The 17495-nt window shown below is 43.0% G+C and overlaps 3 protein-coding genes across 5 annotated transcripts in view; 1 reads left to right on the top strand and 2 right to left on the bottom strand.

Annotated features, from left to right (window-relative positions):
• Positions 1-477, top strand: part of LOC135430754 (neurobeachin-like protein 1) — a 42863-nt gene extending 42386 nt beyond the window's left edge. For both annotated transcript variants that reach the window (XM_064685543.1, XM_064685542.1), the window contains one exon: positions 41-477. In XM_064685543.1, coding sequence (XP_064541613.1) covers positions 41-206 — 166 coding nt within the window. In that variant the 3' untranslated portion in view covers positions 207-477. The remainder of the gene's footprint in view (positions 1-40) is intronic.
• Positions 478-3768: 3291 nt separating this feature from the next.
• On the bottom strand, positions 3769-16143 carry ImpL2 (Ecdysone-inducible gene L2). 2 transcript variants are annotated; one of them, XM_064685573.1, is made up of 3 exons: positions 16013-16143; positions 4437-5252; positions 3769-3919 (listed from the first exon to the last, which is right to left on the bottom strand). In XM_064685573.1, the coding sequence occupies exons 1-3, from the start codon at positions 16016-16018 to the stop codon at positions 3905-3907; spliced, it is 837 nt and encodes a 278-aa protein (XP_064541643.1). In that variant the 5' UTR covers positions 16019-16143; the 3' UTR covers positions 3769-3904. The 2 variants fall into 2 exon arrangements, with proteins under 2 accessions (XP_064541643.1, XP_064541644.1); XM_064685574.1 differs by lacking the exon at positions 16013-16143 and adding an exon at positions 6956-7091.
• LOC135430785 (uncharacterized) lies at positions 6957-7771 on the bottom strand. Its single transcript, XM_064685575.1, has one exon. The coding sequence runs from the start codon at positions 7198-7200 to the stop codon at positions 7105-7107; it is 96 nt and encodes a 31-aa protein (XP_064541645.1). The 5' UTR covers positions 7201-7771; the 3' UTR covers positions 6957-7104.
• Positions 16144-17495: the final 1352 nt, after the last annotated feature.

Below are 17495 nucleotides of genomic sequence, written 5' to 3'. Positions count from 1 at the left end.
CCCAGCTAAACTTAATCTTCTTTGAACCATCCGTTTACAGGCTGAAGCCCGTCTTTGACATTCCGCTGCATGTGCCCATCCAGACCGTGGTCGTGACGCCGGGCAACACGCACATCCTGGCCCCGTTGCGGGACGGACGCCTCGCCGTCGTCGCCGTCCAGCTGCCCCTCGCCGGCACCAAAAAGCATTCCGTGCTCAATGTCTAAGACGAACTCTGGAGCGGAGCAAGAATTAACTTTGTTTTTGGCTATTTTGTTTTTTTCGGTCAGTTTTTAATTCTTGGAATTTGTTTCTGCACTCGCGCATATTTGTCGTATTTGTTCATAATTTGTTTTTATACATATTTATTTTCATGTCGTTACGTGCCAAAAAGAAAAGAAAAGAAAGAATGGCCAAAAAGCGGGCCAACATGTTAGGTATCTGTTGTTGGGTTCGCTTGAAATATATACACATATATACATATATATATAATTTAAACTAATGTATCTGCAAGATACTCGAATTCCATTTAGCCCTAAGCAATTCCCCTGAAATGTAGCTGCCTCCAACATACCCTGTACCCTATACCGTATACCGTATACCGTATACCGTATACCGTATTCCGTATACCGTATACCGTATACCGTATACCGTATACCCTATACCCTATACCCTATACCGTATACCATATACCATATACCATATACCGTATACCGTATACCGTATACCGTATACCGTATACCGTATACCGTATACCGTATACCGTATACCGTATACCGTATACCGTATACCGTATACCGTATACCGTATACCGTATACCGTATACCGTATACCGTATACCGTATACCGTATACCGTATACCGTATACCGTATACCGTATACCGTATACCGTATACCGTATACCGTATACCGTATACCGTATATCGTATACCGTATACCGTATAACGTATACCGTATACCGTATAACGTATACCGTATACCGTATACCGTATACCGTATACCGTATACCGTATACCGTATACCGTATACCGTATACCGTATACCGTATACCGTATACCGTATACCGTATACCGTATACCGTATACCGTATACCGTATACCGTATACCGTATACCCTATACCCTATACCCTATACCCTATACCCTATACCCTATACCCTATACCCTATACCCTATACCCTATACCCTATCTAGACAGCATTTCCTTTGATCAGTTGGCAATTATTCAGCCGGGTCGCTTGGCTACGTGGGGCTTCGCGCGCGCCTTCCAATTAGCTTGACAAATTCGTATAAATCATTTATCATTAGGCTGACGTTTTTTTTATTTCTTTATTTTATATATAAATTAGCACATACGTGCCGTCAAACTGGTTGCCGGCAAGTCAACCGGCTGCCTTTCCCCCCACAGTCCCTGTCGCTATCTGCCCCCCCCCCCTCCGCCCCCCTTGCCCCGCCTGTCATTTCCGCTTGCCTCTCTGGCTCGCGTATCTCAGGCATCTGAGTCACGCGCGACTTTCAAATTGGCCCCAAAATCTGCCCGGCAACAGCGCGAGGTGGCGGCAGTTCAGCCCAGCCAGGCAAACTGGGGCCAAATGCTGTGTATTATTTTTTTTTTCCCAGTGAGAAACTTTCGTTGTGAGAAAAATGTATCTGCAACTGCAACTGCAACTGCAACTGTATTTGTATCCGTATTTGTATCTGTATCTCGCCCATTGACAACAAGTATTATCCTAAAATTAGAGTCCGTCCACGAATCCAACTAAAAAAATTTGCTAACGAATACGAATTTAAAGTTTTGCCAAGAAATTCCACTTCTTTTGTTTTCTGTTTTTGCTTTGGCCCCGTGCCAAAAAGTTTGTGCAAACCCTTTTAGCCCAATCCACCCCAAATCTGGCCCGAGACAACCTTTTCTTTTGACAAGTGACAATATAAAAAAAAAAAACAGAAGATCGTTTCGATCCGACGCAAAGGTTTTGCTTTCCGATGCCTTCAACTTGTTAAAAGCGCACAATCAGCACGTAATTATAGAGATTAGCTCCTAACTTTGCCTAATTCTCAACTTCTTTGCTACAAAACTTAATAGCACACATCTTAGCTATATGCAATAATGCACTTACACAAAAATACTTATGTCAATCGCTGCAAATCCGGCGAGGAACTGCCTTTCAGTTCGGTTTGTAGAACTGGATTCTATTTGAACCTGGCGAGGTCCAGAAAACCCGACTAACTGAGTAATTGTTGAGCAATCCACGAACCAAACCGAAAGAAAGGTGGAAATGTCGTAAATCTAAAAGAAAACTCTGTTAAATGATGTTCGATCTTGGAAAGATAAACCATTTTGTACTCGTGTAAAGATTGGAGCTATAAATGTTTAATTCAGTGAATAACTGAATAATTGTTGAGCAATCCACGAAGCAAACCCGAAAGGGATGGAATGCTGCACTGGCGGAAAACTAAGTGGAAATGTCTTAAATCTAAAGCAACTTGATAAACATTTCGAATTTGATATTCCACGAGTTCAAAATGTTAAACCCTACCTGAATCGGACATTATTTAGACGAGTTTTCTGCATAATTTTGTTTGATTGTAAATGGAATTGGAAATTGCGAACTCGAACCGATTTGCAGCCTTGACTTATATATATATATAAACACATATACGTACAGGCGTTTGCTCGTTATTTGTTGTAATGGAAAACAAAGAGTTCTTCGAGTTTAGCTGTAGTTCATAATATAACTGTAACCGTAACTGTATAGATTGTATTGTACGATTGTCAATAAAATGTTGAGAAGCCAAACCAAAAAAACAATTACATCTATTTCTTTTATTATTTTATTTGTATTTATTCAAAAAACAAACACTTTAAATTAATTCAATTAATATATATAAAAATATAAAATAAAAAAACCATAATTCAGTTCAATTAGCTTATTCAAAATAAAACATAATATGATGGTATAGGTAACTCTTCTGTATAGGGTTTGTATGTGAACGTGTGTGTGTGTGTGTATATGTGTATGTGTGTGTATAATATTAAAGACTGTTCTGTTAACCCAGTGAATACTTTATCGTATGTGAATATAGATATAGATGTATGTGTGCGTGTGTGTGTATATATATGGACGATGCTGGTTCAATAAATAAATTTGTAGAAAATGATTAACGAATACGCGCGTGAATTCGTGAACAAGTGAATTCGTGAACTCGTGAATTCGTGAATTGGTGAACTCGTGAATTCGCAAAACTCGTGATTTCGTGAGTTTATGAATTCGTAAACTCGCGATTTCATGAGCTCGTGAATTCATGATTTCGTAAACTCATGAATTCATAAGCTCGTGAATTTGTGATTTCGTGAATTCGAGCTGAATTTGTGGATTGGTAGGTTTGGTGGTTTTGGTGGTTTCTGGTTGGCTCATAGCCATACACATATATTAAGTAACGGCCAATTAATTACGTTAACTAATGTTGTTTCTTTCTTTCGCCTGAATCGTTAGGAACAATCATTGCTACTTACATAACGAGATTTGTTTACCTGACGCAAACTAAAACTACAAATTAATCAAAGCAAGAACTTAAACAAATATTAGTTGGGGGGGGGGGGGGGGGAATTTGATATATTCCCGAAATTAAATTAGTATTCGTAAATTATTCGATGTTGGAAGAAGATGAAGAAGAAGAAGAAAAGGTGCTTTTAAGATTAAAGTCTAAGCCGGCATTAGATTCTAGAGTTCAACTTAGGGCTAAACTTTTTTGTTTCTTCATTTTTTTTTGGGTTTTTCCTATTTGTTATGTTGTTTTTTTTTTGATTTTGTGGATTTGTTTTGTTTCTTTCTTTGTTTTTTTTTCACGCATCTTCAAAGGCATTTGATCTATCTAACTAACTAAAAATGTGGTTTCGTCAATCCAATAGCCTTGTGTGTGGAATCTTTAGTCTTGATCCTTCTGCAAAGAGTCCAAGCAAAGGTGGGGAGAAGGAAAAATCCAAATTAGCATTACACATAAAAAACACTTTCAATTATTTAATGATTCATCGATTTATCGAGTTATTGAGCTATCGATTTATCATGTTATGGATTCATCGATTTATCAAGTTATCGATTCATAGACTTATCGAGTTCTCGATTGATCAATTTATCGAGTAATTGACTTATCGAGTAATCGACTTATCGAGTTATCGATATAGCAATTTATCGAACGATCAATGTATCGATTTGTCAACTTGTCGAGTTATCAATTTCTCGACTAATCGATTTATCAATTTATCGAGTAATCGACTTATCGAGTAATCGATTTATCGAGATATCGATATACCAATTTATCGATCGATCGATGTATCGATTTATCGATCGATCGATGTATCGATTTATCAACTTGTCGAGTTATCGATATATTGACTTATCGATTTATCAATTTATCGTCTTATCGATCTATCGACTTATCGATTGTGTTAGATACTTACAAGTACGGGGTAAACGAAGGTATCGGCCGAGTCGCGGCCAACGGCATTGTGCGCTATACACTTGTAGTTGCCCATGTCCTCCCATTTGAGATCGGAGATGAGGAGATCGCCGGTGGGCAGCACCTTGAAGCGATGGCTCTGCACGATGTCCTTGTCCTCGTTGTTCCTCCAGGTGATCTTGGCATGGGGATTGGCGTGCACCTTGCAGGGCAGCATTATGGTGGAGCCCATCAGATCGAGATGCGTCTTCTCGGTGTAAATGATGCGCGGCTTCTGTGGACCCGGATACTGTTTCTCGGGCACAATCAGACCGCCCAGCTCCTGGTCGGTGTGCGCCGGATATACCTGAGTGCTGGCATAGATCGTCTTCGAGCCGGTGCGTCCAATGCAGGTATAGGTGCGCGGTCCGCTCAGCATATGATCGACAATGTGCACGGATCGGACGCGCACAATTGCCGACGGCGCATCCTCCGAGAAGGTGTTGGGCGCCAGATTATCGATCTCCGAGAGCGGCATACGGCCGACGACCCACTGGATGCTCGGCACCTGGGAGCCCATCATTTCGCAGGCAATCTCCAAGGTGGCGCCGGGTGTCTGTTGGATTTTGGTGGGCGGCGTCTTGGTGAATTTCAGCCAATCCTCCTCAAAGGCGCGGACACGACTGTGCTTCGATTGGGGCGAGGCCGCCTCCTCCTCCGGCTCAATGGAGTTGTCCACATCGTTGCTGTCGTCCACGATGTCCACGGCGCGACTCTGGGCGCCCGAAAGGCTGCCAAACAGCAGCAGCGCTATGGCGCACAGATTTAAGTTCATTTTCTGCAAAAGGAGACAAGGACACGAGGCGTGGCTTAGTGATGGACGTCAAAGAGGCGGGATTAAAGTTCAAAATCGACTCGGACTATAATATAGGTTAATAAACCCACGATGACGGAGCACAAATCAACATGCACATCATGCTCCTCCCCATCATCATCATCATCATCATCATCATTCTCATGCTCGTCATCATCAACATGAGTTATCAGTTAAAGTCCCGGGCCAGCTAAAGCCGAGGCTATAAATCACAATGTCGACTGATACCGCTCTGGCTCTGGCGATCAGGGCCCCCAGACTGTACCTCAACTATTGCGAAATATTTCATAGTATATTCAAAATGCTGCTGATAACTTTTGCTATTTCATTAAGCAATTCAATTTGTTCTTTGGGGAATATCACAAATAAATTCCATTTCAAAATATTTAAATTGCATTCCTTTGCTTATTCCAAAACTCTCCAAATTTAAATGAACTCTTTATGTCCCAGGCTCTCCCACTCAACTCTCCTTCTCTATTACTCTCTCTCTCCTTTTCATTTGCTTATGGCAAACTCTCCATACTTAAATGAGCTCCTTAACTCTCATTCTCTCCCACTCACTCTCCATTTTCACTCTCTCTCTCACTATGTCTCCATTTTGCATAAGAAGTTGCCGGTAGGCTTAAAGCGAGCGCAGCTCCATGGCTATGTTAATTGCCTGTGAAACGAGGGAGCCGAGGTTCGAATCCTCGCAACTACACACAACGTTTACTTTCTTTTAATTGTTTTTTTTAAATTTTTTTAGGCTTTCATTCCTTTTTTTTTAACTTTATCCATGCAATATTACAACATCAACTAACTTTTATCCACAAAACCAAAAAAAAAACCGTAATTTTTCCAAGTCCAAAAAAGTATTTAGAAAAAATGCAAAACCAAACTCAGAAATCGCAAAATCGATTCCCAATTGATTACCAAAGTTGTTCCCACTGCATTCTTTTTTGGACTCGCGCGTTCCACGCCTTTTCCGATGCCGTATCGAAACTTCCCGTGGAAGATGTCCCCGTTCGACTGGCTAATTTCACAATATCACGCGGTGTGGGACACCGAAATAGAACAAACGATGATTAATTGTGGCGGACATGGGACAAAGAACTCACGTAGGCAGCGGCATTTAAGTGGATCAGAGAAACAAAAAAAAAATAGACAAGAAAAAAAAAATATTTAACAGAATCGAAATTGAAATCACATTTGGTGTGACGTCAGCTCCTTGTTCGAAGCACGCCCACGCGCCATGGATCAAAGGCCGAACATTAGGGCCGGCACCGACTACGTATACCCTACCCTAACATGCGAGACGCCGCGCGTCGCGTCGCACGTCTAGACAAGGGCGTGACCATTAAGTTATTCAATGGGTTCGACGACGTCGTCGATTTTTTTTCGATTTGGTCTATTTTGCATATTATTATTATTGGAGGGGGTCTCTCCGAGTGCCCCGAGTTTGTCTGGCGTTTCGCTGTCGAGTGTTGCATCAGAAAATTTGGACTCGATTTGCCCTTCGGAGTGGGGCTTTTACGCGTTTTTGCTGATTTGCTGAATTGTAGTTTTTTTTCGAAATTCATATGAAATTCGGTTTCGTGGAATTCTCCAGTTCAGGGTATCTCTATTTGGCATTGAAGGGGGTCGAGGCGAGAGGGGGCTACGTTCTGTTTTAGATTTGATTGACTCACCTTTTGATTTGATTTCTTTTTTCTCTTCCGGTAAAAAATGTTTGCAAATTTCTCCCTAACTGGGGGCCGTAATATAACGATGGGCGGTCGCGTCTCCTCTTGTTGTTCTTGTTGGTGGTTCGATCCGCGAACTGGTTCACAGCTCTTTGTTATGTTATGAAGGAGTTTATCAGCTCTAAGTTGTGATGGCTTCGGGTTTGGGCCTTCTGATTGAAATTCAGCAGCAATTGGCTTAACACTGACATAGGTACGGCGCGGGTTGCCGTTTTGGTAGCCTTGCAGCTTAGTTTTGGTGAAATTTTGATTGTTTTTCTTTATTTTGCACGCAAATGCGCTCGGATTCGATTCGATTCGGTTCGGTTCCGGTTCCGGAGCGTTCTTCTTAAGCGGTTAGCTCTTGGTCTCTTCACTTCTCTTCTCTTCTTCTTCACTGTGCCTTGACGTAGCGTATGTCCAGCTGGCGGCTTGGGCACATTCGTATCTCTCTGTCGAAGAGTTGTTGGCGATGTTGGGGGGGTGTTGGGGAGGATTCAGCAAGACTCCTTCTTGGTGGCAACAGCTAGTTGTGGTTTCTTGGCGCGGCACTCTTTCGAATACGCACGGTTCATCGACATTACAAGTCAAAGGTGTCTCAGCTATGTCAGCGGCTTTGGCTGCTTTCAATTTTCTTTCGTTTTGTCTGAATTTGGTATCAAAACGCGCTTTGGTCGACCAAAAAAAACGGTAAACGTTGACGTTGCAGTGGAAAACGTGTGGCAGGCGCAAGCGTACACTTAAGTTGTGTTCAACAGTTGAATACTGTCACAGAACTGAATCGGCAACGGCGCCGACTTCACTTTTATACGCTCAGCCCAGAGCTGGCGACGCCGACGTCGCGACGTCGCAGCGCTGCCTGCTCGCTTGCTCGCTCCCTTGCCCGCGCTCTCGCTCTCTCCCACTCACACGCTCAGACGCTCTCTTTTAGACAGCTCGTTGTTGCTGCTGCTGCTGCCGCTGCTGCTGCCGCCTGGCCCCTTCGTGCTGATGCTGGGGTTCGTGCAGTTCGGTTTCGGTTGCGGTTACGGTTCGGGCCACATAGCACACACACGAGATGCGCGCATTCACTAAATTAAATGCCACCGCTGATCGAGCCGGAACGAAACGGTTTTGGAACCGGCCCAAAGAACAGTTCATTTATGACATTTTTATTTGCTGTTTTATTTGAATGCAGTTTGAGCTGCAATTGCAAACTGGATACGTAGGCCGAGCTGGGAACACTTTTGACTAGGTACAGTTCCACACTGACGCTGGCATGACCCGCACTTTCAATTCCTAGCGAATAGTGGTTTTACCCTTGACTCAATGCAGTCGGAACCAGTTGACACAGCGGCGACAAGAATTCAAATGTATGGCAAGGCGTGCACTGAGCGAAAAGAACCAGCTCCAGTTTCCCATTCACAGTAATTAATTTGAGAATTGTTGTGATTGTTTAGAACGACAAACTGCACCTAAATGCAGGTACTTTCTTTTCATTTGACTTGTCTGCATTCTTTGCATTTGTTTTCGTTCAGTGTAGCGATTCTTGTGCTGCTTCTTTCTACCGCATTCGTACATACGTGCCAGGCGGCATGGCTTTTTGTCGACTGCGGCTGCGGCTGCCCAGGCGAGCTGCGCGGCTTGCTGCAAGGTTTCCATTAGCCGCGACCCAAGACGCTTGTTCGCTGTCTGTTTGTCTCCCCCTCCCCCCCCCCCTGCCATGCCCCCTTGCTTGCAGTATTCATTGCAATCAAGTGAGTGCCAGTTTGTCTGGTGCGATCGGTCGTCGTTTGAGGGCAGCAAAAAACCACAATGCAAGCGGCACTGATTGCCAGCCCGGCCCAAGCTAGCTTCAAGGGGGGGATGGGTGGGGCAGGCGTAGGGGGGGCGCAGGGGGCAGGGGGGGCAGCCACAATGGCAGACAGACTGGCAGCAATTCAACGCGATCGCGTGTTCGCTTTGCGCTGCCAAGCGGGGGTGAGGGGAGGGAAGGGAAGGGAAGGGGGCTTGCTTGTTGCTGGGCGGCAGCCAGTTTGTGTTCTCCTCTCCCCACCCCTCCCCTCTCCCGCCCTCTCCCTCCTCTCGTTCGTTGCGCTGGCTCTGACTAGTTTTATTTATTTGTCGGCAAGTTCTACGACGAGAGCAATATATATTTAATGCCCATTACACAAATCGCACCGCGACACGCCCCCCTTCCCCGTTTTTTTTTTTGCCACATTTGGCAGCTGGCAACGATTGTCGGCGAAATTCAATTGATTGAGAAAAAAAACAAAAAGAATACAAATGTTGCAGGTGCTCGAGTTGATGTCTCGTGCCGCCCGTTCCGGCCCTTGGAGAGAGAGACGGGACGGCACAGCTCAAAGGCGCGGCTACGTAACAGGTTGACGTAACAGGTAAGGGCGTAAGGGTGTACGGCGTAAGGGACGTAAGATCGATAGATCATCACAGATCGATCGATCGACATATTTCCTATCGATTCAATTAACGCGCATCGTTGGGGCTTTCATTGACGTTCCAGGAAAACTCAGTCGCAATACGGATGCAATCTTTGAACTCACACTAAACTGCCGTACAGTTCCCGATTTAATTCAGCGGCAGCTACACTGAGCGAAAAAAAGGGCTATACTAATTGGAATTCATAGAGATCTAAATTCTGGGACATTGCATTCTCAGATATTCCTAATATGAAGCAGGAACCATAAACTTATGTATATCAACAGATTTTTGGAAAATGTTAAAATGTTATGTTAAATAAAATATGTTAAGTGTAAAAATCAGATATTCCCAATGTTAAAATGTAATGTTAAATAAAATATGTTAAGTGTAAAAATCAGATATTCCCATATGAAGCGTGGAATCATATATCAAAAGATTTTTCGAAAATGTTAAAATGTAATGTTAAAAGAAATGTTAAGTGTAAAAATCAGATATTCCCAAATGAAGCATTGAATCATAAACTCATAAACTGTAAAAAAACTTAATTGGAAAATATTAAAATGGACTTGATTGAAGTGTAAAGAATTATCAAGCTTAAATTAAGTTCAAAATATGCTCCATGTAGGCACAAAAATTTATCGATTAAGTATCTGAGAAAGGTTCTTTAATAAGAATGTGGAGCAAGGCTCAAGAAATTTGCATCTTACGCACTTAAAACAAGTATTTCTAGGCTTAAAATAAGCAAAACATTTTTTAGACGGAGTATCTGCGTCTTATGCTATAACAAAGGTGCCTTGAACATAAAGGAAAAGCACGGCTCAAGAAATTTGCCGCTTGCACTTGACTTCTGCGCAAAGTACTTGACTTTTTCGCCAAGTGTATGAATAGAGTTTGCCTAAAATGAGCTCGAACAGGCCAGATACAATACATATTCATAGGCAGCGGCAGAGGCTGGCACCAAATGGCGATCGATCGCGACAAAGCATCAATTTATTACCCCCCGAAAAAAGAAAAAAAGAAGATACAATTTCCTAGAAATCTGCGGGCCACAAGAAAGAAAGGTCGAGATCTCTGGGCGAATCGTACGATCGTCCGAGCGTATGTGGCGATCGTATGATCGTTGCCATCAAAATGCTTTGATGGCAACCAATTATTGCATCATGCCAAATGCAACAACTAAGCGTGCTCTAGTCGGCACTGCCCGACTAGCAGATACTCTTTCCAGCTTCATTCTTCCCGAAGCCTCATAATATGGCAGATGTGTTCTTTAATAACTTGGTTGCTTTCAAGTCGATCTTTGTGAAACTTTCAGGGTTTGTTTGTCGCATGAAAATGTGTGAATATACCACAGCCTGAAGATCTAGCTTTAAAAATGGGTTCTATTCTATTTTTGGGGGGAATTATGGGAGCTATCTAAAAATTGTTATATTCCTAGTCTGCGTAGACTATGCGAGAGCCTACATATTTAATTTGGAGCATCTAGCTGGCATTGTTCTCGAGTTATGCTTAAAAAACCAAGACTTAAAATCGATACTAATCGATTTTATGAAAAAATATGGAGATATTAAAGGAAAAATTAAACCTACTTCTTAGTTTTGTAAATAAGACAAACGGATCAAGAATATATGTATATATATACTATATTGGTCTCAAAATCGATACTTATCGATTTTATGAAAATAAACGGAGATATTGTAGAAAAAATGATAGGCTACTTCTTAGTTTTGTATAGGGGACAAACGGATATGGCCTGATCAGGTATATATATATACTATATTGGTCTTACAATCGATACTTATAGATTTTGGTCTAGGAGAACATGACCTGATCAGGAATATATATGTATATACTATATGGTAGCTGCCTGCCTTGACACAAATCAAGATGCCTTTTTGCCCATTTACAATGGGTTCAGGGTATAACAACGAATGGCTTGTCTCTCAGCTCTCAGCTCTGAGCTCTGGGCAGGTGGGCGAGCTGGTTGGCTGTGGTTGTGGTTGTGTCTGTGTCTGTGGCAGCAGAAAGATGCACACTTGTCTAGCAAAAATTGGCTTGCTTCCGCTAATGGAACCGAAAGATACTCGGCACGGCCGTCAACGTTTGCACTTTTCTGCTAATTAACGTCGTGCAAAACGGCCAACGGCTCCGACGGAGCAGCCACCGGAACTGGGCTGAGACGCGGCTTAATGGTGAGGGGTGAGGGGTGAGGGGTGCGGGCTGAGGCGAGGGTAACGGCTCATTCAAAGTCAGCAAGCAGACAGACAGACAGACAGACAGACGGACAGACAGACAGAGATATGCAGTTCGGGGAAAGATAGTGCAACATGCAACAGACGAGACCAGTCACAGAAACGCACACACACAGACAGACACACATATACATGTGAATTGCAGGTTGTACGAATCATGTATGTGTATGTAAGTAAGTATGAATATGTATATGTATAGGTGTAGTCTACACCGGGTGACGACGTGAGAAAATTCATGTGTATGCCACAAATTCTGTGCCGTTGCCAATGTGTGTGTTTTTTTGTTGTATTTTTTGGTTTTTTTCGTTGTGCCTGTGTCATTGATAAAGTCCAAAAACTGCGCTTGGCAACAGCCTCGACCGACCTCGACCTCGGGCTGGGCATTCAAAGAAATGGTCAACAGGCGATTCCATTGAATTTCCGAGCTGTACATTTGGCAGCATCATTAACGGGTCCAGTTCGAATGTGTTTTGAGGTTAGGTGCGACGTGCATGACGAGCACTTTTCCAGCTGAACTTGAATTGACCGTAAATTTCCCTTTCAAGCGTGTATAATAGAAACTCGTATACGTATAAGATCTTTTGGTGCTACGTATAACACTTACACTGTACACATGCTCTCCGTTTATATTTGTAGTTGTGTTTGAAGCAAATGTAATGGAAAATTTTTGAAACCACTTTTTTTTTTGGGCGTATCATAAGTGTATGGAAAATTTTTGATGTACGCGTAATCGTAATGAATTACAATTAACGCTAATCGTTGTACTGTTAAAAGGCATTAGCATTAACTAAGTAGTATATGTATGTATATTACAATATTTACTGTGTTCATATCTAGAAAACGTTCGCACTTCCTCAAACGCTCATTCATATACGACATATGACTGAGTGTGCGTGCGTGTGTGTGTGTGTGCTATTGTAATTTATCAATTAACCTATGGAGTGTGCTATGCCTACATTTTTGTATATCGTTATACACTGTGTGCGTGTGCGTGTGTATGTGTTCTTCTGCTTCCCTTGCATTCTTTGCGCGCATAAATTGAACTATGTGTGCGTGTGTGTGTGCGTGCCCTGTCTCTGGTTACCTTTTGTTGAGTTGTGCAACCAAAATGAGCACCCAAAACCAACACCAGCTTGTGACCATCGCCGACCACCACCGGAGTATCCGAGCGACTCCGACTCTCGCCCAATTCAATGCGGCGATTGCATCAGCCATTTCGACGCTGGCGGTGGCGGTGGCGGCGGCAGCGCCGTCGATGTCAGCGCAGCGATGCGTTTGCAGTTGAGCGCGTTAAGGCGCGTTAAAGCCGAGCATAACCCATAAGCCCTTGCCCTTGTCTTACTCTCCCGCTCTTACGCCATGGGTGTGTGTGTGTGCGTGTATGTGTGAGTGCGTGCTAAGCTGTAGCGCTGAGTCATAGCGCAGCAGGTGGCATTAACAAAGACAAGCGAGATTAGGTCTAATAAAAAAAAAACCCTCAAGTATAACACTTTGCTGCAGCATTGACGGGTTGGGATTCACGTAGACATTTGCTACGTCAGAGCTGCCAACTGGCACATAATAATATAAATTAAAATCATTATAATTAATTTGATTTATGTGACAGTCATTTTGCCATATAATTTAAACGCGCCTATTTCGAACTGCGCAGCCGTTGCTCGCCCAGACATATAAATTCCCAAATTTATTCTAAAACAACAAGCTGTAGAAATAGTTTCGCATTGTTTGTGTTGTGGCAAGAAGAGAATAAAAACAAAACTCATTCATGCTAAAAGATCTGATGACGTGTGTTGATGTTTTCAACTTTGCGCTATTATCAACGCAAAGTTCATTAGAGCTTGAAAAACAATTATGAGCCATGTGTATGTGGTGTATGTGTGTATAAGAAAATAATAAAAAAAAGGGGGCTCGTTGCTCCACACACACACACACACACACACACACAAACACTCATCGGGGACAGGGCCAAACGCGGCAAATACCACACAATTAGCAGTTTCTCTTTATTGACAGAATTTAACAGTACACACACACTTGCTTAAACATACATGCATACATACATGTACGCTCATGTCGCGCCATATATTGACATGTATTTCTTATTGTTTCGATAGCAGCATAATGGACGCTCTGTCTGTGTGAGTGTGTCACGTCACACGAAATTCGCCGCACACGCACCCACACCCTTTGCCCATTTGGCCACTTGGGGGCTCGTCTCTCGCGCTGCCGCTGGGCCAGCGTAAGCAGCGGCAGCGACGCACATAAACGCACACGCGCACACAAACAGCTTATACTCGAAGCGAAGAGCGGCATTTGCCTCGAAGCTTCATGCTCCAGCAGCAGCGCTGTTTACTCTTTCTCTTCTTAACGAATGGCCGCTCTTGCGTTTTCTCGCTTTCGCTCTTGATCGCTGGCATGCAAATGCGGCGTTTGCAAAATGCAAAATGAAAAATGCAAAATTGATTGCCAAAGCGAATGCCGTTGATCCGCCCGGCTCTGCCTCCCGCTCCTCGCTCTATCTCGTTCTGCCTCCCTCTCAAAAGCTGTGACGCATTTGAACCCGCTAACCGCCCGGCCCGGCCCGGCCCGGCCCGTTTGTCCCCCGCGCAGTTTCGCTGTCACCTCCAGCCGTCCAGTGCTCCGCTTTGATAATTTCATATGTGCATATTTCATTGCGCTTTTCGCCTTCAATGTTTTTTTTTTTATTCAGTTTTGATTAGGTTTATTTTTTTGCTTTTTATTAAATGAATGGCAATTTATTACACAGCGATGTGATTATTAATTGCTTTTGAATTGATTTTGCCAGTCGATTCTTTCGGAGGCGGGCAACGGCAAAGTTGCAACGGGAGCTGCGACGGCGACGGCAACAGCGACGGCGACAGCGACTGCGTGACCAGCGCAACGTTCAGGCGCGCAGCGCAGTGTGGCCAATTTGGTGCGTGAATGTCTCGAGACGCACGTAGCCCAGTCCCAATTGGAGATGCTTCCAATCAGACTGCGTCACCAGCAGCAAAGCTCCAATAAGCAGCGTTTAAAATTATGCCTCAATTTAAAAGTCGCTTTTAAAATCGGTTTTAAATGTCAGAGCGTCAGATTTTCGATAGAAGTGCAGTTCAAATTTCTGATTTGCCAAAAAAACGAAAAAAAAAAAACGGAAAAAAAACTGAAGCTGGAACTGGCAGCAGATTCTCAGCTAAAAGTTTATTTTTCCATCATATTTTTCTTGAATTCTTTTTTTTTTTTTTGTCATTCCCACTCAGCGCTTATCCCATCCTTGGACGGTTATTTACTTATGGAGGGGCTTGTTATTGTTTATGCTTCGGTACATAAAAGCATATTTCTGTTTAACCGAACCGAGCCTGAGAAGAGCTGTACACACTTGAGAACGCAAAAGTCACAATCTGAATTTACGTATCCCAAAAGCAGAAGAAAAAAAAAAGTAAAAATAAACCCAACATAAACAAAGATCTGGTCATCGGATTCGCAGCAGACTTGACGGCGTCAATCCTTGCGGATGTGCATAGGAAAAAAAACTTTAGACTCGACACTTATTTATAGGTACAAGCCTTTAAATTGTTTGATTAGAATTTCTAAATAGCTTTGATCCCATTGTCCGGCTTTTTTGCAATCTCTACCTGTTTTACACGACGGGTCACACTGTTGCTAACCCGTGATAAGCTCTGTACGTCGCAATTTCCGTAGGCCCCGACTTATATAATTGTATGTAATAACGGTGCAAGCAAGTCAGATTAATCTATTAATGATATTCTCCCCGAAAACCCGCAACCAATTGAAGATTGTGCACTTATATAAGATAATCTATTCGAAAATATTATATATATCCAATTTAAAAACTTCTATTCTGGGTATATTCGCCGGGATTAAGGGGTATCAAGATACAAAAACTAAAAAAGAAGAAATAAATCTGGGTCTTTGGTGACTCTGAAACTGTAAGCGCCTTTTAAACTGTGACTAGTTCAAAGTTATAGTTCTAGTTCCAGTTCTTTTGATATATATTCTTTTCCAACTCAGACCCATAACTTCCTTAATCTAACTCGGGTGTAAATTAATATCTCTAGACACAAACCCCATATACCCTATATAGCTTTGTGAACAGGGTATGCCAATTTGTATTTAACAGCATATCGAATAATAGGCCGGAAAGTGAAAGAGGCACAGTTACACTTGTTTAGATAACCACAGGTGTCAGGTGTCGCCGTGACTCAATAAAAATACAATTGAACTGATAAAAAAATCAAGTTTTCAATGAATTTTCGCCCAAAAACAAAATGCGTCACATACTTTTTAGATGATTAATCTGACTGAATGGGTAAATATGATTAGAATTGGAGCCTACCTGCATTCCTAGGGTATTTTCCTTAGAGATTTTCCACTTGATTAGCGCGCTTTTCACTTTTTCGCACACTTTCGCGCTATCCTTATCACGTATCTAGTTTGCGCTCTCGCTCGCTCGTTGAGTTATGTTCCGTTCTTTTTACTTATTTTTTTTTTTTTGTTGGTTAGGTTCTGGTTCGCTGCGCTCGGTGCGGTTCGAGATGTGACTGGTGGCTAGTGTTGTACTGTGCGGCGAAAGGTTGAGCATCGATGCTTTTATATCGGTCCGCCGAATTCAACAAGTGCGCCGCGCGCGCTCGTCAAAGCGACGGCAAATTGGACTCCATTCGGCTTATTAACAGTTATGGCGTCGCTGTCTCCGTCTCCTTCTTCTCCTGCCGCCTTCGCCATCGCCTTCGCCGTTTGTCTTTGCCGTTTGTCTGTCGTAGCTGTATTTGTATTGGTATTTGCATTCGTATTGGTTTTGCGGCTTCTGATGCTGTCGTCGCGTCGGCAGCGTCTCTGTGTGTGTGTGTGTGTGTGCGTGTGTGTTTGTGGGCGTCGCTTTTCTGCTGCTGCGACTGCTGCTTCGGCTGCTGCTGGCTCCTTTGATTGAAAAACTGTATGCAAATTTGTTTGAATTAATTTATATCACAATTTTTCACATTAATATTCGCACAGATATGCATTCTGGCATTTGCGCACGCATTTCAATTGTTACCTAACCTCAATCCATAATTTAGGTCTTCAATCAAGATCAGCGCACAGCACAGTTCAACTAATTAGATCGCATTGGGGCGGGGTCAATCCCAACATTTCGCCATATTGTCTGGCATACTTAAAAATTTCTGATTGTTTAACCGGCGCAATCTGGTGTCGACCGTGTTGCCCAAACCAGTTGCAGCCGGGTCACGGCACTTCCGCTGCCCCAAAGACGAGGACGAGGAGCTGAGCTCCACTCCGTGACAATTGTCTGCATTCAGGAGTTAAGCGAGCGACATCAGACGTCACCTTTTTATACCCTCAACTCATTTGAATTGAGGTATAAGGCTTTTGTGCCAATTTATGCAACGGGCAGAAGGAGACTATGCGAGCCCGTGAGGTATAAATACATATACATATATGTATGTATGTACATATATGCTTACTCAGCAGCTGTTAGAGAGAGACTCGCGGGAGACTTAAAGAAAAGATCGGTATATAACAACTTATCGATAGCTTGCACCCATTCGATACCAATCGATACTCCTGTAATTGGAGCATAGCTCGGAGCGTAAATAACAACTTATCGATAGCTTGCTCCGTTCCGATACCAATCGATACTCCTGCTCCGTTTTGATACCAATCGATACTCCTGCATTTGGAGCATAGCTCGGAGCATATAAAATCTGGAGACAATCAAATTTAGTATATAGGCTCTCCGTATATAACACATTGATCCAGAATCTCCCTCTGCTCCTCCCCTCCCCCAAGTCGTAGGAACACCTCGTTTTGATAGTCTATAT

The sequence above is a fragment of the Drosophila montana genome, unplaced genomic scaffold, assembly GCF_035044405.1.
Source record: "Drosophila montana isolate Dmon_TW-CO22-7 unplaced genomic scaffold, ASM3504440v1 contig_3083_1, whole genome shotgun sequence".
In the NCBI taxonomy this organism is placed as follows: Eukaryota; Metazoa; Arthropoda; class Insecta; order Diptera; family Drosophilidae; genus Drosophila; species Drosophila montana.
This window is presented reverse-complemented; position numbering and strand designations above follow the sequence as displayed.

Bases quoted from the DNA above. Each gene is read 5' to 3' on its own strand.
- LOC135430785 (XM_064685575.1), bottom strand. From the start codon at position 7,200: ATGTCAGTGTTAAGCCAATTGCTGCTGAATTTCAATCAGAAGGCCCAA.